This window comes from Sinohyriopsis cumingii, chromosome 14 (assembly GCF_028554795.1).
Source record: "Sinohyriopsis cumingii isolate HCF-2022 chromosome 14, ASM2855479v2, whole genome shotgun sequence".
Taxonomy (NCBI): domain Eukaryota; kingdom Metazoa; phylum Mollusca; class Bivalvia; order Unionida; family Unionidae; genus Sinohyriopsis; species Sinohyriopsis cumingii.
In genome coordinates this window covers 65,703,450-65,722,220 of record NC_142974.1, presented here as the reverse complement: position 1 = coordinate 65,722,220, position 18,771 = coordinate 65,703,450, and the positions used below count along the sequence as shown (strand labels likewise).

General features: G+C 33.4%; 2 protein-coding genes across 4 annotated transcripts in view; one reads left to right on the top strand and one right to left on the bottom strand.

The window, feature by feature from the left end:
• Nucleotides 1–593: 593 nt before the first annotated feature.
• The window catches only part of LOC149784028 (solute carrier organic anion transporter family member 4A1-like), a 169,563-nt gene continuing 151,385 nt past the window's right edge, over nucleotides 594–18,771 (bottom strand). For both annotated transcript variants that reach the window (XM_089932120.1, XM_089932121.1), the window contains exons 9-12: nucleotides 14,238–14,403; nucleotides 10,485–10,663; nucleotides 8,916–8,980; nucleotides 594–6,439 (exon numbers count right to left, since the gene is read on the bottom strand). In XM_089932120.1, coding sequence (XP_089788246.1) covers nucleotides 6,057–6,439; nucleotides 8,916–8,980; nucleotides 10,485–10,663; nucleotides 14,238–14,403 — 793 coding nt within the window. In that variant the 3' untranslated portion in view covers nucleotides 594–6,056. The remainder of the gene's footprint in view (nucleotides 6,440–8,915; nucleotides 8,981–10,484; nucleotides 10,664–14,237; nucleotides 14,404–18,771) is intronic.
• Nucleotides 4,638–18,770, top strand: LOC149784029 (uncharacterized). 2 transcript variants are annotated; one of them, XR_016413722.1, is made up of 3 exons: nucleotides 4,638–4,761; nucleotides 9,330–9,592; nucleotides 16,792–18,770. XR_016413722.1 is itself a non-coding variant. In XM_089932123.1 (3 exons), exons 1-3 carry the CDS (start codon nucleotides 4,659–4,661, stop codon nucleotides 16,809–16,811), a joined length of 195 nt encoding a protein of 64 aa, XP_089788249.1. In that variant the 5' UTR covers nucleotides 4,638–4,658; the 3' UTR covers nucleotides 16,812–18,770. The 2 variants fall into 2 exon arrangements, 1 of the variants encoding a protein (XP_089788249.1); XM_089932123.1 differs by having other exon boundaries at nucleotides 9,330–9,401.

The following is an 18,771-nucleotide window of genomic DNA, read 5'->3' as shown; positions in this document are numbered from 1 at the left end:
CTCCATGTTGTTATTATATCTGAGACTTATATTCCAAGCTATTTCTTTGATATCAGGGTTCAAAAACACCACTGGAAACTTAATTTTGACATCAAAAGGAATGGGTGCTGATATCTGTGACTTGTATTACTTACTTTTTCTTTGATATCAGAGTTCAATACAACATGGTAAACTTCATTTGCATGTCAAACGGGGATGGGTGCTGATAACTATGAGTTACATTCCTTGCTATTTCTTTCATATCAGGGTTCAACAAATCACTGACATTTTCATTCTGATATCAAACAGGAATGGGTGCTGATACTTGGGACATATTCCTTGATATTTGTTTTTGATATCAGGGTTAAAGAGACCACTGACAACTTTATTTGCAAGGGAATAGGTGCTGATCAGGAGCTCAGTACATTTTCCGATTTCCCAATTATGCCAATCCAAGTTAGAAATAATGTGACATTGGTGGTACTAGAAGTAGCAATAGTGGTAGCAGTGGACAAAATTAGTTCTAACTTGTATGATATCTGCTTAATGTCATGATTCATAACAATCAGTTTATTGGTATTCTAATTCTAATATGAACAAAACAACAACACACATTACAAAGTATACTTTTACTTTTTTTAATAATATATTATATTTTGCCTATGAACACAACACATTCATATGAAACATAAAGTTCTGCAATGTTCTACCAAAAATATAACACAAACTGCGCTAACTTTAACAATGCATTGTTGTGAAATCTAACCGTTATTTCTTCAAACATTAAAGTTGAAAGTTATTTTACAATGAACAATAAGCAGCTTCTCTCAACAACTATGATACAAACATTAATATCAAAGAATATATTCACAGATTTTTTTGTGCTTGTCACCGGGGCTCATCATGCCAAAATCAAAAGTATTGAAACAGTGAAGGCTTAAACTGATAGAAAGTTCCATTACATCAAATGGATGAATCCAACTCCAGGCGTACTGCTTTTCATGTACCATTTTACTATGGTAACATAACTCCAGAGAGAATGCTATTCATGGACCATTTTACTATGGTAACATAACTCCAGAGAGATTGCTACTCATGGACCATTTTACTATGGTAACATAACTCCAGAGAGATTGCTATTCATGGACTATTTTACTATGGTAACATAACTCCAGAGAGATTGTTATTCATGGACCATTTTACTATGGTAACATAACTCCAGAGAGATTGTTATTCATGGACCATTTTACTATGGTAACATAACTCCAGACTGATTGATATTCATGGACCATTTTTCTATGGAAACAAAACTCCAGACTGATTGATATTCATGGACCATTTTTCTACGGAAACAAAACTCCTGACAGTGACATAAACCATTTTACTATGGCAAACACAACTCCAGACTGATTGCTATTCATGGACCATTTTACTATGGAAACATAACTCCAGAGAGAATGCTATTCATGGACCATTTTACTATGAAGTATAAATCTAAACAGATTTATATTCATGAACCTATTTACTTTGGAAACAAAATTCCAGACACCTTGCTATTCAAGGACTATTGTACTATGGAAACAAAACTCCAGACAGATTACCAGTACTAGACTGTTTCACTATAGTAACAAAACTAAAGAGAAATTGCTATTCATGGTCCATTTTACCATGGAAAATAAAAACTCCAGGCAGACTTATTCATCAACCATTTTGCTATGGAAACAAAACTCTAGACATATTGCTATTCATGTACCATTTTACTATGGAAACAAAACTCCAGACACATTGCTATTCATGGACCATTTTACTATGGTAACATAACTCTAGACACATTGCTATTCATGGACCATTTTGCTATAGAAACAAAACTCCAGACAGTTACATAAACCATTTTACTATGGCAAATACAACTCCAGACTGACTGCTATAAATGGACCATTTTTCTATGGAAACAAAACTCCAGACAGAGACATAAACCATTTTACTATGGCAAATACAACTCCAGACTGATTGCTATTTATGGAGCATTTTTCTGTAGTAACCAGTTTGCTGTACATAATCTTTATACTATTATTCTAAATTCTCTTTCTTTATATTTGACTATAAAATTTATGTAAATATATGAAACATTACTGCAAGTGAGGTGGATGGGATCACATTCTCCGAAAGAAATTTCCTTTATTTGCTATAAAATGACAGAGAACTATTCTGGAAAGCGCAAGATTATCACAAACAATAAATAGCATGAATTAGATACAATTTCATAATCAATCAAACATGTATGCTAACTGATCAAATATAAAATAATATTTGTTTAACTCTGTCCTAATGATGCCTTTCAAAATCCTGGGTTATTTTTTGGTCTTTAAGTCTATAACAGATTAAATATTCTTAAAATGAATTTCAATGAAAATCAAAGAAGTTGTAACTGACAAATTGATTATTTCACTGAAACTGAAAAACTGAACACAGACTATTTGATGTCTACTCTAAAGCTTCGTTATTTTTTGTTTTGGATGAAGAATTATTTCTGTGCAATGTTTGAAAAGAACGTTCCCACTGTTTTTCATCTGAAAACTTTTGTTTACACATGGTCATAACTACAAATCTCTAAAATTAATTTGATTTTTAAAAACTTCAACATCAGAAATAATTCAGCCATGTTACACTAGTAAAAATTGTAAAGATCAGAAAAATAAACCAAATCACTCTTGCATGAAATGAAGACAATCAAAGACAGCAATTACTGATACAAATTTGGATCAACTTTTAATGCAATTGTTTAAGTTTCTTCTTATTACAGAACATGAAACTTTTCTACCTGAAAGAAATTTTTCCATATGCATTAGAAGCAAAATATTGTAACAGCCTCCATTTGTTGGACCATCCATCTATCTGTACCTTCATAACCATCTCCTCCTAAATCATTTTAGAACTTCACCGAACATTATTCAAACGTTGGCTATATGTGGCAATTAACCATATGGTAGAGATGTACAAATCTGGGGTCCTTTCAGTGGGTCAAATGTCAAATATAAAACAAAAATTTCAATTACAGTGACATATTCAAATTAGAGCACATCAAAAAGTATGTTTGTGTAGTAGTGGCAGCGACAGGTTGGCAACATGCAAATAAAAGCAAGGTGATTTGCAGCAAAAAGCCATGAAAGCAATTCTAGTTTTCTCTTTCTAATTTCTTCACTGATATACATATATTAAGAATTTTAAAGAGAAACATTATGATCATGGTGGTGATAGAGTCTGGAAATTTATATAAACCCTGAGATCAGAGAGATTCATTATTAGGTGGGATAAATAATGCTTTGGTCATGACAGCCATCATTAATAATGCAAATTTACAAGTGGGAATACATAAAAATAATTACACAAATACCTATGCCCAGTGTTACTTGATAGATAACAATAAATATTGTACTGTTTTGGAACAGTACACCCATAGCGCACTGGTTCCATCAGATTTATTGATAACATATTTGTGAGACTTCCAACACATCACAGCTAAATGAAATTACAATGATATTAATACAAAGTGTGAAACAAATGCTGTTATATGAATGGTATCTAAACATTACTTGCAGATTTATTAGTACAAAATATGTACTAGAAAATGTGGATCCTAAAATAGGTATTGAATCTGATAATGAACAAAATGTATCAAAATAAATATTGATAACTTACATGTCAGCAGTTATAATCATCAACTATATATGTAAATTACAATAAGTGTTGCTGTGCAATATGATCCTTAAGCTAAACTTAACTTTCAATTTCCAATGCTTTAATTTAAAAATAGGTTATAATAGTTAATTTGATGACAAGTATTGTTAAATTAGAAATCTGTTGACTTCAACCCCCTCCCCACCCATCCACCAAGGAATTCTGATATTATTCTGTTCACAAGTATTGTACTAAATTATTTATTTACTAGTGTTTAATGGGTTTTAAAAATGCATTATGCCAAGACAATTGGAATAAAATACCATGCCTAGAGACTGTACATGGCAGCCAACCTGATCTGGTCTAGGCAGGATTTGAATCTGAATCCTTCTAGTCACAAAGCTAGTATGATAACAACTTAGCCATCATGGTTCCTAATACTTATTTTGTCAAAGAATTTGTTTTATCAATCTTTGACCAAGATAATATATATATATATATATATATATATATATATATATATATATATATATATATATATATATATATATATATATATGTGTGTGTGTGTGTGTGTGTATATATATATATATATATATATACATGCTTGTAATTGTGGCCAGAGAAATTTGTGTACGAATATTTGACCATGCAGTATATAAGTACGTATCTGTAATATTTTTCTATTCTTAAGATTTATAAATAAAAGATGAAACACAAACAAAATACAATTATATGAAAATAGAGCAAGTCTGAATTTAATTAAAACACCTTTTATTTATGTCAAACAGTATTATAATTTCAATTTCATTGAAAATATAGTTTTCTAAAATAAATTCTGAAGAGTCTGAAATGAGTCATAGCACTATTGTTTTGCTTTTTTAAAATATTGTGGTTTTTTTTCTCAGCAGATGATCTTATAATAGTTAAACTACACTGGAAAGGAAACTATACTGGAAAGCAAACTACACTGGAAAGGAAACTACACTGGAAAGGAAACTATGCTGGAAAGGAAACTACGCTGGAAAGGAAACTACACTGGAAAGGAAACTACACTGGAAAGGAAACTATGCTGTTTAGAAGATGAGAAACCTCTTCTTACAAGTATGTTTTTCAAGAGTATTTGATGTTAAAATAGTGTGCATGTTAATTGACAAAATGGCTGGGTTCTTTTTTCTAAGCAAGTGAAAGCTGATGAAAGCAAAACATAAAACTGATGTATGTTGAAGCAAAACAAAGGCTTATAGTAAAATGTGAGCAAAGGTGGTGATTGTCATTTCAATGATAAGAAAATTTTGTGGACTTTTTGTGATCATTTTGTAAGGTGTGACAAATCTTAACATTATTAAATAAACTGTTTCAAATTAAGTGTTTTTACTTTGATTTTCTAAGGTGTGACGAAACTTAACAATAATCAGAAAATTGTGTGGACAGAAGTCTTTTTGTTTAGTAAGATGTTAGATGTAGCAAGTCTTAACAGTATTAAATAAACTGTTTCCACTTAAGTGTTTTTGTTTTGATTTGTTAGATGTGAAAAGATTTAACAGTATTAAGTAAACTATTTGGATTTAAGTATTTTTGTTTGTTTTGAAAGGTGTGACAAAACTTAACGTTTTTCAATAAATGATGTGGACTGAAGTCTTTTTGTTTTGTTTTGTAAGATGTGACAAGATTTAACAGTATTCAATAAATTGTGTGGACTGACATCTTTGTGTCTTGTAAGATGTAATAAGACTTAACAGTTTTCAGCAAATTGTGTAGACTTTTGTCATTTTTTTTTGGTAACATTTGACAAGACCTAACATTGTTCAGAAAACTGTGTGGACTTTTGTCTTTTTTGACATTATGTAAGATGTGACAAGACTAAACAGTGTGTAGTAAACTGTATGGACTCAAGTCTTTTTTTGTTGTTTTGTAACATGTGACAAGGCATAACAGTATAGAGTAAATTGTGCGTACTTGAGTCTTTTTTTATTGTTTTGTAAGCTGTGACAAGACATAACAGTAGGAAGGTTTCATATTAGACAAATTTATCCATATCACCTCTTATGAATTTTGTCTAACTTATTGTTTATATCTTGAGAAAATATAAATAGTAGACAATTTTGATTACTAGTTCTGTAATTGTATCCAAGATGGATTTCCATTGGGTGTTGTCACTGGAGTATTTCCATCTGACAATTCTGTTACAGCTGTATAAACACTCTGATTGCTATAAGTGTATCCAAGATGGATTTCCATTGGGTGTTGTCACTGGATATTTCCATCTGACAGTTCTGTTACAGCTGTATAAACACTCTGATTGCTATAAGTGTATCCAAGATGGATTTCCACTGGGTGTTGTCGCTGGAGTATTTCCATCTGACAATTCTGTTACAGCTATATAAACACTTTGATTGCTATAAGTGTATCCAAGATGGATTTCCATTGGGTGTTGTCGCTGGAGTATTTCCATCTGACAGTTCTGTTACAGCTGTATAAACACTCTGATTGCTAATGGCATTCTCTGCTGGAGACAAACTTAATGATGCTGGTGGCGGTGGTGGTGATGATTCTTTTGAATTCTCATTTTCATCAACTTTTGGTGCTTTATACAAAATTAGTGCAAGGAAGAAAAACAGTGATGATAATGCCTTTCCAACTAGACTAACAGCTAACATGTTATGACTCATTTGTTTATTGTCATAGAAAAAACATGAACCTTGTTCATTGCACTTCTTTTGCCAAAGCTGACATGTGATGTCTATAAGTTTTCCAAATAAAATGGGCCCTGGAATAGAACCTGTAAGAGAAGAAAATACAATCTGATTTAATGTATCGTCTAAATTTAAAAGGTAATCAGGAATCTTGTTACATTAAAGTAGAAAATGAATATGAATATATTAGAATTTCTATTGGCATGTTCTAAGTCAAACATTTTCTTGTTATGTGTTTCATAAGAATGTACATGTGACTAAAAATATTTGAGGAATTATCCCTGTTTATAAACTAACCACTACAACTACACAATGTTTCAACTTTAAAGCCTTTATCAGATAAAATCAAAGTTGTGTCTAATCCAGTAAAAATACCAAAATTGCTGGTTGAGAATTGACATTGATTCACAAGATGTTGTAGTTCAAATAAGATAGTGGTAATATATGGAGAATGGGTTTCAATGGCCTTCTAAACTTTGACATTCTATGTAAGGTATTAATTAATGTTGTCCACCATTTCAGCTTTGGCACTGGAGAAGACTTAATTTTGTTATTTCCAAAGAGAGGAATATAGACTTATGACTCCATAGAGGAACATAGACATATGACTACACAGAGGAATATAGACATATGATTCCACATAGGAACATAGACATATGACTCCACATAGGAACATAGACATATGACTCCATAGAGGAATATAGACATATGACTCCACAGAGGAACATAGACATATGGCTCCACAGAGGAATATAGACATATGACTCCATAGAGGACTATAGACATATGACTAAAAATAGGAACATAAACATATGACTCCATACACGAACATAGACATATGACTCCATAGAGGAATATAGACATATGACTCCATTAAGGAACAAAGAGATATGACTCAATAGAGGAACATAGACATATGACTCAATAGAGAAACATAGACATATGTCTTGATAGGGAGACATAGACATATGACTCCATAGAGGAACGTAGATATATGACTCATAGAGGAATATAGACATATGACTCCATAGAAGAACGTGGACATAGTACTCCATAGAGGAACATAGACATCACTCCATAGAGGAACATACACATATGACTGCATATAGGAACATAGACATATGACTCCACAGAGGAACATAGACATATGACTCCACAGAGGAACATAGACATAAGACTCCACAGAGGAACATAGACATATAACTCCATAGAGGAACAAAGACATACAACTCCATAAAGGAACATATACATATGACTCCATAGAGGAATATAGACATATGACTCCATTGAGGAACATAGGCATATGACTCCATAAGGAACATAGACATATGATTCCACAGAGAAACATATGAATCCAGAAAGGATCATAGACATATGACTCCAGAGAGCAACATAGACATATGACTCCACAGAGGAACATAGACATATGACTCCATAAAGGAACATACACATAAGACTCCACAGAGGAACATAGACATATGACTCCATAGAGGAACAAGACATATGACTCCATAAAGGAACATAGACATATGACTCCATAGAGGAATATAGACATATGACTCCATTGAAGAACAAAGAGATATGACTCGATAGAAAAATATAGACATATAACTCGATAGAGAAACATAGACATATGTCTCAATAGAGAAACAGACATATGACTCCATAGAGGAACGTGGACATATACTCATAGAGGAACGTGGACATAGGACTCCAAAGAGGAACATAGACATATGACTCCATAGAAGAATGTAGACATATGACTCCATTGAGGAACATAGACATATGACTCCATAGAGGAACATAGACATATTACTCCATAGAGGAACATAGACATATGACTCCAAAGAGGAACATAGACATATGAATCCATAGAGGAACTAAACATATGACTACACTGAGGAACACAGACATATCACTCCATAAGTTAAGAGAGACATTATGGCCTCACAACTGAAAAGTGTATTTAACATCATTCATCATTACTGAGATTGAGCAAATATATATAGCTTTTGAAATAAGGGTAGTTCTGCATTCATTCTGAGTAAAATACTGTCCTTATTACAATGAGTAGTTATGCTATTCAGCTATTTAGGTCATTACTTTTCATTTCCGGATTTCTTCTTTCTTTGATTATCATCAATATCTTTAGTGATAAATCACCATATAAAATAAGTAGAAATGTCCAACACTAATGTTTTCAAAGAAGTGTGAATGCTTATTACCTAGAGTATTACATCTACTTGCCAAGATTTTATAACTGTTTTCACGTGGACCTGTATATTTGTTGCTTGTAACTATATGTAGATATGACTTAATTAAAGTAAATAATTGCCGAAAATCGGATGACAACATTGTGAAAACATATCACTTATAATGGAAGCAGATATGATAGTATTGATTTTTATAAAGAGAAAATTTAAAATAGTTCAACAGACTGAATCCGTTTCATTGTTTTATTTTTTAAAGCAATATCATGCTTTTTTAAGTTGGAGCTAGATAAGGGTGGTAGAAAATATGGGTCTTGTAGAAAACTATAACGATTTCCAGGCAAGATCATACCTAAACACCGAGCAATAATCCACTGTATGCCCAAAGCCAATGATTTCTCTTCATGCGGCACACATCTGCAACAAAAATTATTCTGACATCATATTTATTACGGTAGATGAAAGTTGTTTTGGAATAAAACTCACCGATGAAAAAAACTTAGAATTACAATAATAACAAAATCTCAAATTTAACACTGGGGGAAAGAAAAAAGCTCTTAAACCCCAAAGTTGATTTAATACAGATTTTAGTGATAGAGCTAGATTTATATTTCACCCAGCCTTGCAGCCATTCATCTGCTAATTGGCAACAATTTAAGTCTTGTCAAAGTATAAATCTGTTATTATATTTGTTCCAATCTTGTTCCCAGTCACTTGTTCAAAATATTTCTTTCAGTCATAATATTGTTTTCTGTTCCTCCAACAGGGTCCACAACAATAATCATGGAAAAGAGAATAGCAAATACAGGTAGAATATCATCCTATCTCCAAAATGGCAGTGAGTATAACAGATCTCCAAATACCAGGAACATAACATTAGATGATAGTGAGCACAACAGATCTCCAAATACTATGAAATATACCATGTCAAAAAAGACCTCCAAACACAAGAAGTATAAAAGACCTCGAACATAAAAGGGTGCATCAGATCTGAAAATTACCAGAATCACAACTGATCTTGCAATACCAGTAAGTTCAACATATCTCCAAATGAAAGTAAACACAGCAGATCTCCAAATATTAACACATAACAGATCTCCAAATACTAGGAGAATAACAAATCTCAAAATACTAGGAGAATAACAGATCTCAAAATACTACAAACATAACAGATCTCTAAATACTACTAGTATAACAGATCTCTAAATACAAGCAGCATAAAATATCATACAAAATCTCCAAATTCCAGCAACATAAAAGCCCTCCAAACACAAGTAGCACACAGTTCTCTTCATGCCAACGTCATAATGGCCTATGCTATTATGCTCTTTAGTAGTTGGCTAATCATTGCACCAACAAACTTGGTCAGAACAGGATAATGGTTTTTATTTCTTCTACAATTTTTAATTTGTGTGTGTGTCTATCTGCAAAGGTGAATACTTTATGAATCATTATCTATCTGCAAAGGTGAATACTTTATGAATCATTATCTATTCTGTCTGCATGCCTAAGATAAATTCTATCAAAATATACCTCATCACTGCTGATGATTATGCCATACTGGCCACACTGTTGCTGATAATGCTGGCATACTGGCCACACTGTAGCTGATAATGCTGGCATACCAATCACAAATTCTTTCAAAACTTCCATCACCATTGCTGATAATGATGGCATACTGGCTATACATTCTATCAAAATTTATATCATAACTGCTGATTATGCTGGCATACTGGCTACAAATTTTATGAAAATTTACCTCTATGTTGCTGATTATGCTGGCATACTGGCAACAAATTTTATGAAAACTTACCTCAGTTTTGCTGATAATGCTGGCATACTGGCTACAAATTTTATGAAAATTTACCTCTATGTTGCTGATTATGCTGGCATACTGGCAACAAATTTTATGAAAACTTACCTCAGTGTTGCTGATAATGCTGGCATACTGGCCACAAATGTCAGAAGCATCATGACAGCAAAGACTGGCATAAACACAGGTAGATAGTGACAGCTGCTGTCACATTTCCCTTCTGTGGCTTGATATCCAGGGTAGTTCTCCAGAGAGTCATGTAACACACAGCTACAGTTTGTGTACACCTAAAATACAAACAATAAATACAAAGGTTACTCCAGACGTTTTGTACTCAAACAAAATCTGTAATTCTGAATAAGAAATTAGCACTAGTCATGGGCACTAACAACATATTTTCAAGGACATATCATATTACAATTTCCATGAATGAGGGACCAAAATTTCCTGACTTTTCCATTACTGTTTACTAATATTTCCATTTTTCCTGATTTTTCCATGACTGTTTACTAATATTTCCATTTTTTCTGACTTATTATAAAATTCTCAGACTTTACTTCATCTATCTAGAAAACTGAAATATTTTTTAAATGATTTCCTGACCATGGAAAACACTTAGCTTAATATGACTAAAAATTGCTTGAAAACATTTCCTGACCCATGCATCTCACTGCGACCTACATTTTACTCATATGATTACAATTCCAAAACAAAATGAATGCATCTCTTGTATTTCAAAGTTGTATTAATAATGAGTAAGAGAAAAGTAGCTCAGTGAAGTGGGCAACTTGGCAGTGTAGTGTGAAAATATAGTCAATGTAACCTACTTTTGCTGGAAGTGAAAAGTACATAAGATGAATGCACCCATTACATTAATGACTGAACATTTGATAATGACATATATGGTTTGCTTTTTGTTCAATGGCATAACAACAACAAAGTAAGTTACAGAGTGCCAAGGCAATTGATTAAAGTGTTTGGTCCAAGGACATGCTAATATAGCCTGCCTGGGCTGGTCCATTGATTTGGCATCTATCTGCCTAGGAATTAAAGCTATATTTGATGAAAAAAAAAGTTCATCTTTGAGAAAAGAGGCAAGTTACATACCTTTATTATTGTAATCAGCAATTAAATCTGGCAGTGTAGTGTGAAAAGAAAGTCAATGTAACCTACTTTTGCTGGAATTGAAAAGTACATAAGATGAATGCACCCATTACATTAATGACTGAACATTTGATAATGACATATATGGTTTGCTTTTTGTTCAATGGCATAACAACAACAAAGTACGTTACAGAGTGCCAAGGCAATTGATTAAAGTGTTTAGTCCAAGGACATGCTAATATAGCCTGCCTGGGCTGGTCCATTGATTTGGCATCTATCTGCCTAGGAATTAAAGCTATATTTGATGAAAAAAAAAGTTCATCTTTGAGAAAAGAGGCAAGTTACATACCTTTATTATTGTAATCAGCAATTAAATCTGGCAGTGTAGTGTGAAAAGAAAGTCAATGTAACCTACTTTTGCTGGAATTGAAAAGTACATAAGATGAATGCACCCATTACATTAATGACTGAACATTTGATAATGACATATATGGTTTGCTTTTTGTTCAATGGCATAACAACAACAAAGTACGTTACAGAGTGCCAAGGCAATTGATTAAAGTGTATAGTCCAAGGACATGCTAATATAGCCTACCTGTGTTGGTCCATTGATTTGGCATCTATCTGCCTAGGAATTAAAGCTATATTTGATGAAAAAAAAGTTCATCTTTGAGAAAAGAGGCAAGTTACATCCCTTTATTATTGTGATCAGCAATTAAATCTGGCAAAGTTTTGGGGTCACAAAGAATAGCCATATATGGCTTATTTCAACACAGACCTCTAAAATTAGCTAATGTATTTTGATCTTGTTAAGTTTAGCAACTGGTATATCTAGATACATCTGTGAAGCAAGAACAGCTGCTGTCCAGTCTAATGTATAGAAGGTGGTCAACCGAAGAGTCAGTCCTTTGTCTACCAATCACATTTCAATCAACTATGAAATTTTGTTTTTTCATCATGCATAAAATAAACTAAGAGCAGTGATCCTTTTAAGTCAGTGATGTCTGAATATAAAAGATGGATACAGGCTACAGTAATGTTGTGTGGAACATAAACATGGGACAACATTTATGCATATTTCATGATTTTATTTAATACTGCAACAACAAAAAACAATACTAAAAAGTGAAACTGTATACAGATTTCCTCTGTGTACAAAGGTCAGTTTTGCCCTTAAGTTTTCCATGTGTGGCCACTCTGGACAGTTTTACTGTATATGCTATTACTGGTACCACTCTTGTGTTAAGGCATGTCTGCTGGTCAAAAACTGCTGATCACACAAATGTTTGATGATTAATTAAGATAAGAGAATTAATATCAGTAATAGCAAACTGAATATCTTGTGAAATTGTCATTTGGAATAGCAATAACACAAGGAAATGCCAGCTTAACAGCTAACACAAGGTAATGCCAGCTTGGCAGTTAAAAACAAGGAAATGCCAGCTTCACAGTTACGTCATCTATCTTCCACAACATTATGCTGAAGAAAAGATGATGCAACTCCAAAAATGGGACTACCTTGCAGAATTTCAAAGAGTGGGATTACCTTGTGGGATTTCAATGAGTGGGGTTACCTTGTAGAATTTCAAAGAGTGGGATTACCTTGTGGGATTTCAATGAGTGGGTTAACTTTGTGGGATTGGCAGTAGTGAGACTCTCTTGTGACCTTGTGGGATTTCCATGAATCAGATTACTTGTGGGATTTCCAAGAGTGAGACTACCTCATGGGATTTCCAAGAGTGAGACTACCTTGTGGCATATCCAAGAGTGACACTACCTTGTGGCATATCCAACAGTGAGACTACCATGTTGGATTTCCAAGAGAGAGACTGCCTTTTGGCATTTCCAAAAGTGAGACTACCTTGTGTGATTTCCAAGAGTGAGACTACCATGTGGCATTTCCAAGACTGAGATTACCATGTGGGATTTCCAAGAGTTAAACTGCCTTTTGGCATTTCTAAGAGTGAGACTACCATGTGGAATTTCCAAGAATGAGACAACCTTGTAGCATTTACAAGAGTTTGGAAATTCTAATTTTGGTGAGAATCTCCTTTTTTTCCTCATCCATTTGTTGCTTCAAAATGGAAGTGAAACTGATATACAATCTGTATTCTATTACATTAGTCACATGGAAGTGATACTATACATTACATCACCAAAAATGTTTCTCAAGTTACTATATAATGCATGCAACAAAGACCAAAAGAAACAGCCTGAGATTATCAGATCAAGAATAGTACAATCACAGTCCCCCTCACTAGGAACTGAATATGCATTGACACAACTCAAAACTGCAAATGAAACTTTTTGGCAGTTAAGTAAATTTTCCAACAGTCTGCCCAGTTGGGTGATTGTTGATTCAGGGTTTAACATCATTTCTCTTGAATGAATGTCATATTGAAAATATTACTGACTTTGATCATTAAAGTTCTATACTTTCCATGCAAGTTTGTTTTGCATTTGTTTTGATAAAGTTCATGCATATGCTTTCTTCTCAGTCTTCAAAATAATAACACCTGCTAAAAGGAAAGTAAACTGGTCTCAGTTTGTAACTACTTACAGAGGAGTTACTTACAAGGTGGTAAATGGACCCTTTTGCATGATGGAATTTAGGTTTTTAACTTTGTCATTTTTTATATTTCTATGATAGCTGAATAAGTTAAGGGTTTATCTTGGAAAAGCCCAAATATTTAGACCTTGCCTAAACTGGGTGAGTAGAGTTTGGCAACTTTTTCAACCCCTGTTTCCGTGACATACCTTTTGATCCTCTCTCTGGAAAGAATTTGTACAACCAGCATAACAAGGAGAAAAATACATGACGCCATCAACTCCACATACTGGCTTGTAAAGATCTTCCGTACAGTGACATTTCTGGTTGCAATTGGCTATTAGATTGGCCTTCTCGAAGCTTTCATACAGTGTGCTGAAATGTTATGTATAACAGTACATAAGTTGATTGATTAATCACAGTTTAAATCATAGTGACATTTTTCCTGTGAAATGTTATTACATTCTTTTAGAAACTTCTGCTGGTGTCTTCAGTTTGGTGTATAAATGTCTCCATAAAACTTCAATTAATTGTGTCAATCAACATGTATGGTATGTTATGTGGAGAATGTGGAAATCAATGTGTTGTGTTGAATGTGCAGATTTCCAGGCAGATAAAATGTACAAGTATGCCTACCAGATTTGTTGCCATCTTTGTAATGAACTAGGACATAAGCAAAAGTTGTGCACATACTAATAGGTAGAAGGCTATGATGTACAAGCCTATGCAACACATCCAGCAACAAAATGCATTAGAATATGTGTATACTTTTCATTGTAATAATTATAATTCTATAAACAGGTTTCAGGCACTATCTGATTTGTGTACAAAGTGCAACTTGTTAACTTGTAAACAACTATGTGATATTGTTCAAGTTACTTCTCCCTCTGAGGCCCCCCCCCAAGTGTCTAATATGTCAATGTAATCTTGTATGTATGTAAATCAGTCTCATATTGAACATTCTCAAATATCTACTACATGTGGTCATGGTACAACAGATGGATCTTGTATGTTATCTTCTTCATGTGTTTATGTAAATAATCAAGGCAATGTAATGAAATCTGTCAAGTCTAAAGACAATACATGGCATACTACCTTGTCTGAAAGTCAATCCTCTCATCAAAATTGTCATGTATTTGGCCTCCTCAAAATAGGTCTGCAAGTAATCAACCTAAATATTCAACATATCCTTCCTAAACTGACTGAGATAAAGTTAATATTACAGCAAACTAGATCAGTCAATATTCTAGGTGTATGCGAAACCTTTCTTTCCGATGATACTGATGATTTGGCTCTCCAAATACAGGGTTTCAATTTTGAAAGAAAAGATATAGACTCCATGGGGGTGGGGGTATTCTTCTCTATGTAGACAGTTCCATTAGTTATAACAGACATGTTGATATAGAGACTATTGGGGTAGAGAGTATCTGGATTGAAGTAACCCTTGCTCAATCAAAGCCAATACTCTTATGTTCAGTTTACAGGCCACCTAGTTCCACAGCTGATTGGATTGATAGATTTGAGGTTCAAATTCAAAATGCATTACTAAAGGGAGATTTAGAAATTATTATATTAGGTGATTTTAACATTGACTACATCAAAACTCCACCATTAACATGGATAAGTAACTTTGAAACTTACAACTTTACTCAATTAATTAACACCCCAACTAGAGTAACGGATAAAAGTGCTACTATCATTGATCATGTCTATACTAATAAACCTGAAAACATAAGTGAAATTAAGGTGCCAGTGTATGCAGTGAGTGACCACTACCCAGTCTGTATAACTAGACATGTTCCAAAATCATCTAAAAATGGCCAACACATTGAAATACAATACACGGACTTCAAACAGTTTGATGAGGAAATGTTCTTAAATGATTCAGTTTGCAAACCCTTCCAATCAGTCTGCAATATAGCTGATGTCAAGACTGCCTTGGACAAATGGTATCAGATGTTCAATGCAGCCTTAGACAAGCATGCCCCAATTAAAACAAAAAGGGTTAAACACCAAACTACACCCAAGTGGATTACCCCTGAGATCAATGAGGCTAGGCACCCAAGAGATAATTTCCACAAGAAAAAAGACATGAAAAGCTATAAAAAGTGGAGGAATAAAAATAAGCACCCGATAGATAAGGTAAAAGAGAACTACTATAAACAGGCTATTGATGAAAGTAAGAGTACCAAGACATTGTGGAAGCATCTAAAAGAACTGAACCCACCCAAGAACAGTTGTCTTCCCCCTAGACTTAAGCAAAATGATGATACAGTAACATCTGTACAAGACATTGTAGAAATGTTCAACAATTTCTTCACAAGCATCTCCAATAAGAGTATTCAGAACCAGACTAACATCCCAATTGAACTTGATGCTCTTCTATTATTTATAACAGCTTAAATTCCTGATGATAATTATTTCTCAATAGCTAATGTTCGTGAAGCTGATTTTTTTGATCTGCTAATTAAGGTGAATAATAATAAATCCTCTGGATTGGATGGTATTGGTCCTCGAATTCTTAAAATTGCTGCACCAGTAATAACAAAGTCACTAACGCATATCATAAATTTAAGTATAATGAGTGGTAATGTTCCAGAAACATTGAAATGTGCAAAGGTTACACCTATCTTTAATAAAGAAGAAAAGGAGGATCCAGGGAATTACAGACTAATATCAATTCTACTTGTATTGTTACAATTATTTGAAAAGCATGTAGCCATTCAGGTCTATACATTTTTCAAAACATACTCTCTATTTCAGAAAGCGCAATCAGGATTTAGAAAGTACCACTTGTGCCAAACAGAACTTACCAAATTAACTGATCTTTTGCTGAAGGAAATGGATAATGGACATATGTCTGGGATTGTTTTCTTTGACTTCAAGAAAGCCTTTGATCTTGTTGATCATGAAATTCTGCTGCAAAAGTTGAACTGTTACAGGTTTGATAATCCTTCTTTAAACTGGTTTAGATCATACCTAAACCAAACGTCTCAGCAAGTAAGCATTGGCAATATTAGCTCTCAAACTCGCACTATTCATTCAGGAGTCCCTCAAGGCTCAGTTTTGAGCTCGCTCCTCTTCCTTATCTATATCAATGATCTACCATTAAATAATGAATCCACAAATACAGATTTCTTTGCAGATGATGCAACCTTGTATACATCTAGTTCTGATAATGAAGTTATCTAAATGAGATTAAACTCAGACCTTATTAGAGTCCAAAACTGGGCACAACAAAATAGGATGGTAATTAATGAAGGTAAAACAAAATGTATGATTTTGGGGACATCACAAAAGCTACTCAAGTCTGGGAACCCAAAATTATCTCTTGCAATAAATAATCATCCATTAGAAAATGTCAAACATGAAAGGCTTGTAGGTGTGTCCATTGATAATAATTTATTATGGAATGACCATATTGATAAGCTTTGTAAAACACTCATCCAAAATTGCCCTTCTCAGCAGAATCAAGAAATATTTACCTCTGGAAACTCACAATCTATACTATAAGTCATATATTCTTCCATCAATGGATTATTGTTCTAATGTATGGGAAAACTGTGCTAAATCTGAGCTTGACAGGATTTATAAACTTCAGAAACGAGCAGCACATGTAATTTTAGATGCATCTGTTGATCATCCCTCAAAAGTATTATTTAAAGAACTCAAATGGTTCACAATATATGACAGGATTTTTTCACAAAACAGTTCTTTTATATAAATGTCTACATGGAACTGCACCTGAGTATCTTCAGGATTTATTCAGGCCTTTTTCAAAACAATACCAGTTGAGATCAATATCACATGGAAATCTTTTAGTACCAAAACCAAGAACAGAGCGATTTAAAAAGAGTTTTCAGTACTCTGGTACAGTTATGTGAAATAAGCTTCCACTACATGTAAAATCTGCTGAAAAATATTAGAGTATTTAATAAAAGATATCATGAGCAAGTATGTGTTTCTAATAGATAATGGAATTTAGTATTTTAATACTAAACATGTTAAAATAAACAGTAATTATTCCTATCTTCATATAATGTGCCTTGTTATACTCTCCTTAAGAGAGCTCAAGGGAGAATAGTCCTTGACTAATGAGTCACCCTCTATAAATAAAGCATTATTATTATTATTATTATTACCAACCATCCAAGCACAGTTGGGGTTGGGGGTGGGATGCTTGAGTTTTAAAATAATGTCACTTGTGGTCTTAAGAGTGCGGGGAGTTGAAGCATTATGCATGATCCAGACTGTGGATAATGACAAGAAATCAAAATGTGAATAAAATAAATTAAAATATCTTTAATGAATAAAATCTTTCTTGTGAACCATTTGAGTATATAAGCAATTAACGAAATAATGTACCATATAATTCTGCATAAAAAACCCAGTAATTTTGATAAATTCCATGCATTTACAGCATATGAAAATTCAAGAGGCAGATTGAAGCATATGAGCTGAACAAATACAAGCTTTTGTCTCCAGAAGATAGACCTTGAACTCATGTAATATGCTCACAGACTCTGGCCCATGTAATAAATCATAGACTCTGGCCCATGTAATAAACTCATAGACTCTGACCCATGTAATAAACTCAAAGAATCTGGCCCATGTAATAAAATAGACTCTGGCAAATGTAATAAACTCACAGACTCCAGCCCATGTAATAAACTTATAGACTCTGGCCCATGTAATAAATTCCTAGACTCTGGCCCATGCAATAAATTCATATATTGGTCTGTG

Coding starts and splice junctions, on each gene's coding strand:
- LOC149784029 (XM_089932123.1), top strand. CDS start 4,659: ATGCTGGAAAGGAAACTACGCTGGAAAGGAAACTACACTGGAAAGGAA. Junction 4,762..9,329: donor TGAGAAACCTCTTCTTACAA/GTATGTTTTTCA, acceptor TTCCTCCAACAG/GGTCCACAACAATAATCATG. Junction 9,402..16,791: donor ATCCTATCTCCAAAATGGCA/GTGAGTATAACA, acceptor TCTCTATTTCAG/AAAGCGCAATCAGGATTTAG.